The following is an 8,572-nucleotide window of genomic DNA, read 5'->3' on the forward strand; positions in this document are numbered from 1 at the left end:
AGAAAGGACTGGAGGGAGGCAACATGTCTGGCCTGGCAGTAATAGGCCTTGGGTTACTGCTGGTAACCCTGTCTTCCCTTTGTGGAATTAGAGGAGGTCGGAACATGTGGCCTCCTTGTCGTTTTTGCACCACCCATGTGGCTCATTCCTCATTTCACCCATGACTCTGCTGGGACATCACCTCCTCCCCAGGCCTGACCCTATCACCCTCGTTACATTTGAACCACATGCTTCCCACCTCTTCACCTGCTTTATCTTCTTCATGGCACCACTGACTACCTGACGTCATACATATTGCCACTGAGTTGATTTCAACTCATAGTGTCCTTATAATACAAAGTCAAACTGCCCCACAAGGTTTTTAAAGCTGTAATCTTTACAGAAGCAGACTGTCATATCTTTCTCCCATGGAGAGGCTGGTGAGTTTAACCCATTGACCTTCCATTTAGTAGCCAAGCGCTTAACCACTGAGCTACCAGGGCTCCTTACTTGACCTCAAAGTACACATTTATTCATTCCCAGAGGCAGGGGCTGAATCTGTCCTATTCATCCCATGGGAGCCTCAGCTCAGAGTAGGTTGAATGAATGAATGTGAGTTCCCGTGAAAGAGCACAGGAGGCAGAGGGCATTTTCTCTGGAAGGGAAAGGCTCTGGGCCTTTGGCAGGCATCACATCTTCCCACCTCCCCCTAGAGATCTTCCCCCAGCAGACTCCAAGGGCCAGGCCTGTAGCCGACTCCACCACATGGGCAAGGTCAGGCTGAGACATTATTTTCAACTCTGGCCACCGGGTGGCAGCCCAGGGGCTGGGGCTTGATGCCAGAACAATCAATGTCTGGTGGAGACATAGATGAATTTTGGTCCAGAGCAACAGGCCTGCCTCTGGAACAAGTGTGTATAAGAGAGAGGGGTAGGAGGAAAAGTAGGGTAGGAGAGTGGGTGCTGAGCTGGAGGCCTGAACCTCCACCCAAAATCACAATGAAGATGTTCTGCTTAACTGGGTTTCCCACCCATCTGACATTTGAAAGCTATCATCACCTTCTGAAGGAGCTCTGGTGGTGCAATGCCTAAGGCATTTGACTGCAAATCAGAAGGTTAGTGGTTCAAACTCAACAGCTACTCTGCAGAAGGAAGACTGGGCAATCTACTTCTGTAGATTTACCTCCTCGGAAATCTAATAGTGGTCGCTCTGAGTAGGAATCAACTCGATGGCAGTGGGTTTGGGACATATCTTTAAGCCAGTGGAAGTATTATTTACTAAATATTCTTCTTTAAATAACCTTTTAAAACTTTAATAATGTAATAGAAAGAAATGCTCATATCACCATTGTAACAGAAACTAAAGTCATTTACCACAAATAGGTAGTAACCATGAAATAAACTAATCAATAATATCAAGCACTTACATGGCATCAAAACACCTAATTTAGTTTCCTATCACCCTATGGGGTTGAGGCAAGATGAGAGTGAAAAATCCCTCTCCCCATACTCCCCCTTCCTTCCTCCCGGACCAGCCCAGCCGTCCTTTATATCCTTATCTGTGCATTCCAGCCAACCTATACCCCCTCCCATCTCCCTGTTTCTCCCCTGCCTGATTTTTTTTTCTGCTTCTGTAACACTGCTGGCTTGTGTCCTTGAAAATAACCAACCACCCTTTTATCCCAAAGATCCCAGAAGAAGAGCCCCATAAAAACCCTATGTGGCCTTTGTTTGGGGCTCAGTTTCTGGATGTGAATCCACTGAGCCCAAGTCCCAGTACAGTAAAGTCCTTCCTTTGCATCATCCTGCTCGGCGTTGGCATTTCTCTCGGCAGCTCCGGTAACAGAGTAACTACCACTATTACCCCATCATGCAGACAAGGGGATGGGACACAGGTGGTGAATGGCACCAGCAGGATTTGAATTAATCCAGTGTTTTAAGAGCAATTAGAAAATTGAAGTTTAACACAGTGTCCTATCCCACACACTTATCTTGCTAAATGTTGCCTCAAATAAATGCATACACACATACATGTGTGCACAGAGGCTCACACATCATATACACACATGCACAAATACACACAATGCATGCACTCACACATTAACAAACACATGTGCATGTACACACGTGCACACATGTGTACACACGTGCGCAGTGACGTTTGTACTTCTGGTCCTGACAGAACCATGGGTGATAGAACCAGGGGGTCAGCTCTTGTATCCCTATGCCTACAGGCGTGCTGGATGTGTTTATCTTTTTAAAGGACCAAACATACCCCCCCCACACACACACACAACTCCACACACAACCACCCACACATAGCCGTCTTCAGGGTACTGCCCTGGAGCCAGAGTGGTTCTGGGTGACTGGGTGAGGTACCACAGAGCTGAAGTCTAGAGGGGCATGATCTGAGACCCCACTTTTCCTGCTTGCAAGGGTCAGGATTCAGGCAAAACCTGGAGACTTAGGCATAAAGCAAGGGCTCCAGAGGGAATCTAATGCTAGATACTCAGTATGGGGGCCAAGGTGAGGGGGGCTCAGGTTTCTTGGCTATCTCAGACAAGCCTTTGGGCCCCTGGTTTGTAAACAACAAAAGGGCAAAGAGATACTGTGCCCATCCAGGAGAGAAAGACGCCGAGAGGGATCTGCTCCTCGCAGCACCTAATCTGACAGGGCTTTTTGGCCATGAGAGAATGGCGTAATCCAGGGCGAACCGAAGGGGCGGGCTGAGTTGGTCGCCCAGATCAAAAGGCGCACCCCATCCCTCGACGCGCCAGCCCCCAGCCCAGTCTCCGCCCTTCGTGCCCTGGACTACTGCCCCGCTTGACCGGGTGTGGCGAGGTCGCAGAGGGAACAAGACCCGCCCGTCCCTGTCACTCACCGCCCCAGTCCCTAGCGGGCTCCAGTCGCAGGAGGTCGTGGGCCAGGGTCGGTCCGTAGCCCTCTCTCTGGAATCTGGCCCTCGCACCCCTGCGCCTTGGTACGCTCCGCGGGTCGGGCTGGACTGGTGCTGGGGCGGGTCCTAGGGCCCGCCCCCACTCCCTGTCCAGGTCATTCGGCGACCCGGATCGAAGCAGGTCCCAACATGGGGAGGCATTGCTGGCGGCGACGCCTGTTGGCGGCTGCTTGTCTGGGCATAGCGTTCCTGCTCCTGGGCTGCCCGCACGGCGCCGTGCGCTCAGGTGAGTGTCGGGGGCACACTTGGACCGCAGAGACGGATAAACAGACTCTACTCCTATCCACGACTCTGGACGACCAGCGGCCTGCCCCCTTGGACCCAGAGGGAGGAGAACCAGGGCTTGGGATGGGGCGGGGTCGCCCCGTGCGGCCCAGGCAGGCTCTAGGCGCCCCAACCAGGACTCAAAGAAGAGACAATTTGAGGTTCGAGGTTCGCAGCTTGTGCCTAGAGAACCGGGTCAGATGTGGGTGGTGAAGGGTATTTGGCCAACCTGGGAAGGAAGCCCTCTTAACCTTCACGTCCTTATGCCCTTAGCTCCACAGATGTCCCTCTCATAAGCGGTGCAAGGGTAGGGGGCAGGAAGCTGGCTGCTCCTCATCCCAGAGAGCTGTATACATCCGTGCAGTGGGTGCTGCTGCTTCTCATCTGGTCGTGTGCCCTGGAACTACCGGCTCCACCTGAAGTCCACACTGAGGAGTGGGGCTCCCTTGCACTCACTTTGTGGTCTGGTTGAGGAAACTGAGGCAGCGAGGCATGATTCCCCCAGGCAGGGATGGTGCTGAATCTTCATACACATCTCCTCCTCAAATCCTCCCAACAAATGTGTGTTGTTGTTGTTGTTATGTGCCATCGAGTTGGATCCAACTCATAGCAACCCCTCCTTGGGTTGACCAGGAGGTTTCTCTACAGAAGTAGATTGCCCAACCTTCCTTCTGAGGAGTGGCTGGTGGGTTTGACCCATCAGCCTTCTTGTTAGCAGTCAAATGCCTTAGGCACTACGCTACCAGAGCTCCCACAAGTGTGTGTAGGAGGCACTATTACTATTCTTTACATTTCCCAGATGAGGAGACTGAGGCCAGCAGGTAAGAGAAGGGTGTGGATGGCAAAAGTGCTGCCCACATCATCTGCCTGGGACTCCAGGCCCAGCTGACCTCTGTTCCTTCTCGTGCTGTTTGCCTTCCCTTGTATGCATGGCTGGGGGTGGAGGAGGAGGAGTTGAGGTAGGGGATGTCCTTGCTCTCCTCTCACCTTCAACCCCCAGCCTTGGGCAGTGTGTGAGGCTGGGCACCTTGCAGAATTGTTGGGGGGAGTAAGAAACCAGCCCCAGTGTGGACAGGTACTGGGGAAGTGGGATAAGGATGGATGAAGACATGATGCTGTCTCAGGATGTCTATGCCAAAACCCAGGTGCCTCTACTTGTTCATTGAAGGAGCTGGCTGGGTCTGGGCTGCTGGGTTGAAGGTGTCCTGGGCAGAGGTAGAGATGTTGGTGGGACATAAGGGGCTTGGGTTCACATTCCAGCTCTACCATTTGCCTGCTCGGTGACTTCTTCCTTCCCCTCTCTGGGCCTCAGTACTCTCATCTATAAAATGGGGGTGTCTATAAAATGGGGGCATCTATAAAATGGGGGCTTCTGAAAAGACTAAATTCAATGAGGTAGTGGACAAGGAAAAGAGCCTTTTCATCATACTGGCTATCATGATTAGGAGTGATGCTGTGCCCATCCTGGGGTGAGGGGTTTCCTTCCCCTGAGCCCAGTCACACCTGTGGGATGGAGGCCAGTGTTTGGCAGGGTCCAGGTAAGCAGGTTTGGGAAGGCCTTGTCAGCTACTCATCCTGCCACTCACCCTGTCCCCTCCATGTCTGGGCATAGCTGGTCTGACCTGGACACCTTCCCACGCCTATGGAGTATGCTGCACTCACTCCTTCCACCCCCACGACTCTGCCTATAAGCTAGCTGGTGGTCTGGGCATCAGAGCTGAGAAGAGGGAGTGTCCCATGCACAATCTGCAATGTCTGGAACCACAGGAGTCTTGATGTCTGTGGCTGAGACAGTCTCTGTCCACCCTGTCATTCCTTATGTTTCTCCACTGCCTAGGACTGGACAAGGTCTATGATGACAGGGCAGGGCCCAGCCCAGTGGGTGTGAGACAGGACACATGGCATCTGGGAGTAGGAGCCTTAGGGTGGAAGAACAGCTGTGGAAGCACAGCTATTCTGGGACACTGTCTGTGGCTCCACACTTCTGTGGGCATGGAGGTCTCTGTGAGTGCCTCTCTTCCTTGCCAGACATCTCTTCTTTGCCCCATGTTTGAGGGAAGAGACATAAACTAAGGTACTTGGAGAAGGAGATCCACAGTGCCCCCTCCTAGCCTTCACCCATCTGTTTCCCTCACCTGTGCTGCCACCCATCTGTGTTTGGTCATGACCCTCCTACTCAGCAGGCAGGCCTAATTCTAGCTGGTCTGGGAGGCCCTTCCTGACACCTACTTCCACTCCCATACACTGAGACAGCCCTTTTCTCTGATATCCCATAGCAAAGCGCCCCCACCCTTCCCACCTCTGCTCTTCCAGGATTTCTCATGGACTCTAGAAGACTTTTCCCTGTGGCCTGGTATCAGCTACCATAGCTCTGTGAATGACCTTGGACAAGCAAGGGTTAATAAACAAACTTACCTAACCCTATCCCTCCCTACTGCAGCTCTTTTTTTTTTTTTTAATTTTTATTGTGATTTGGGTGAAAGTTTACAGAGCAAATTCACTTTCCATACAGCAGTTCATACATATTTTGTCTCATGACATTGACCGCAATTTCCCATAATATAACAGTTCTCTTCCCACTTCTTCCCCATAGCTACCTCTTCCGTGTGTCCTACCCTCCCATGCACTCCTGCCCCCTAAGCCGTCTCCCTGGGCATACACTGCCTTTCTGTTCTCCCATGATTGATCTCTCCAAGGAGTATATCTACCTGATATATTCAGCCCATGTGCCTATCTTTTATTTGGCTGAAAGCCACAGGAGTGGGTTCAATTCCAGACCTGAAGGGCAGCTAGGGGCCATAGTCTCAGGATTTTCACCAGACTCTATCAGACCAGCAAACCTGGTCTTTTTTTTTTTTTTTTTTTTTTTAATGATTTTGAGTTTTGTTCTACATTGTTCTTCCACTCTATCCAACCAAGATCTCTTACACAGATCCCCCTCTGAGTGGTTGACAGTGGAAAGCAGGCACCATCTAGTTCTTCTGGTCTCATGGTCATATAGGCTGAGGATTTCATGGTCTACCAGTCCCTTGGAGTAATTGTTTCCATGTGTCTTTGGTTTTCTTCATTCTTCTTTACTCTGGATGAGGAGAGATCCATTGTTGCATCTAGATGGCTGCTTGCAAGCTTTTAAAATCCCAGTTGCTACTTGCCAAAGTAGGATGTGGAACAATGTTTTGTGTGGTATGTTATGCTAATTGAGCTTGATGTCCCCTGTGACCATGGTCCCGAGCCCACAGGTCCAACTACTTGCTCTCTCTGGGTAGCTGGCTGTGACCAAGCAGTGACAACTTTGTCCCTTGTCAGCTCCATATATATGTGGAAATTCTTACAGAACACACAAATACACTGGTAGAAACACTGGCTGCCAGCCCTTTACATGGTCATGGGCACACTCTCCCCCACTTAGACATACTTGATTGTTCGTTCATCCTCTTCACCCATCTGTCTACCCGCAGCTCAATGTTTGCCATCACTGACAACACTGTACTGTATGTCCTGCTGCAGCTCTTTGCTCTCTCAAGCCACGATTTAAGGCTTCTGACCTCAGAAGCCTGAGTGAGGGTGTGCTAATGGTGAGGACGCAAACCTTGTGGATGGCTGTAAGGGGAAAGGTCTGGAATGGAAAGGCCTGCCCTTGCCACATTCCTCCTGTTGGAACCAGGGCTGCCGGGGTGCAGCTGCTAGCCCTGAGTCTGAATGAGGACACAGGGTGTGGTTCTGAGAGCAGCTGGCCTTGGCTTAAGGACTTGGGAAGAAATTTAGCCCCTATCCCAGGTGGTGGGTCCAACATTGCCCCTGCTTTCTCCAAAGCAGATGTTGCCACAAGTTGGGTGTGGAACCCTTGAAGGGCTACCAGTTCAGGCCTGGAGTTTCTGCTGCCTCGAAGTGCTCAGAATAGTTTATTAGTGGGGAGGTCTAGAGCAACCCACCCAGTACTTCTCAGCCCCCAGAACTCCACAATCAATGCTGGCCTAGGACTCAGTGTCCTGAGGATGAGGAAGACCCTAGGGGAAGATGGGACAGCTGCCCAGGACCCTCCTGCCCTCATACCTGACCTTAAGGTCCCAGTACACTAGAGTCACTACCCTGGCCCTCTGCAACTCTTTCTTTTCTCTGTCTTCCTGCCTGGGGCTGGTGACTGCTGCTCCCAGAGTTTGTGAACCTGCCCTTCCCAGAGTTGGGGTGATACTTTCAATAAAGTATTCATCTACTAGGGTCTGTACATGGAGGGCTGCAGTCATACCCTTGAACAAGTGCTCACCTTCCAGGGTCTATACACAGAGGGCCAGCATGGTCCCCTCAACCAAGTACTCACCTCCCTGGGTCTGTACATGGAGGGCCGGGTCATTCCTTCAACCAAGTACTTATCTCTCAGGGTCTGTACACCACAGGCTGGGTGGTACCCTGGACTAAGTATTAGCCCCTCAGAGTGTTGAACAGAGGGCTAGGTTATTCCCTTGACCAAGGACTCACTGAGTGCCTGTTTATGCCAGGCCTTTTTCTAGGTACTGGGAGACAGCAGGGAACAAAACTTACATGAACCCCTCCCTTCATGGAGCTTACATTTTTTATACTGAAAACAAAATTACCACTCTGAAACCTCTGCCTCCCAGATACAACCAGGGAGAGAAAGGATGCTGCATTAAATCCCACACTGGTTCACATGGGCCTTTGTGGAACATACTCACCACACCTGCTCTAGAGACCTTCTGGGGGTTTGCAATCCCCACACTGTAACAGCATTATTCCCACTTCCTCTCTGCACCCACTCCTTCACTTTGTTCTTCCTTCCCATCACCTCCCACCTCCTAGCTCTATCCTTGGGCAAATGCTGCCCTCTTGATCTCATATACTTGATTGTGGTAATAAGTGCATACCCTCCTGATATTACTGTTCACTTTACAGGCCTGTCTTTCATTTGGCTGCCAGTTGAGTCACTCGGTTAAGTTCAGTTCCTAGCTTGAAGGGTCATAGTCTCAGGGGTTCCACCAGACTACATCAGAGGAGTAAACTTTGTCTTTCCTTAAATGATTTTAAGTTTCGTTCTACATTTCCCCCGACTCTATCCAGGACCTTATATTTTGATCCCTCTCAGAGAGGTCAGCAGTGGTAGCTGGGCACCATCTAGTTCTTCTAGTCACAGGGTCATGGAGGGTGGGGTTCACATGCTCCATTAGTCCTTTGGACTAATTATTTCCTGTGCCTTTGATTTTCTTCATTCTTCTCTTCTCCAGTAGAGAAGAAACCAAGAGTTGAACCTTAGATGGCTGCTCACAAGTTTGTTTTTTTTTTAATGCATTTTATTGAAATATAATTTATGTACAGTGAAATACACAAAACTAAAGTGACATGGATCAATGCTTTTTTTTTT

The 8,572-nt window shown here is 50.6% G+C and overlaps 1 protein-coding gene across 1 annotated transcript in view; it reads left to right on the forward strand.

Annotated features, from left to right (window-relative positions):
• The first annotated feature begins 3,063 nt into the window (after window positions 1-3,063).
• Window positions 3,064-8,572, forward strand: part of CHST13 (carbohydrate sulfotransferase 13) — an 84,615-nt gene continuing 79,106 nt past the window's right edge. The window contains exon 1 of the mRNA XM_042782276.1: window positions 3,064-3,160. Within this exon, the coding sequence (XP_042638210.1) occupies window positions 3,064-3,160 (97 nt within the window). The remainder of the gene's footprint in view (window positions 3,161-8,572) is intronic.

Source organism: Orycteropus afer, unplaced genomic scaffold, assembly GCF_000298275.1.
Source record: "Orycteropus afer afer isolate SDZICR_OR568_19922 unplaced genomic scaffold, OryAfe1.0 scaffold00282, whole genome shotgun sequence".
Classification (NCBI taxonomy): domain Eukaryota; kingdom Metazoa; phylum Chordata; class Mammalia; order Tubulidentata; family Orycteropodidae; genus Orycteropus; species Orycteropus afer.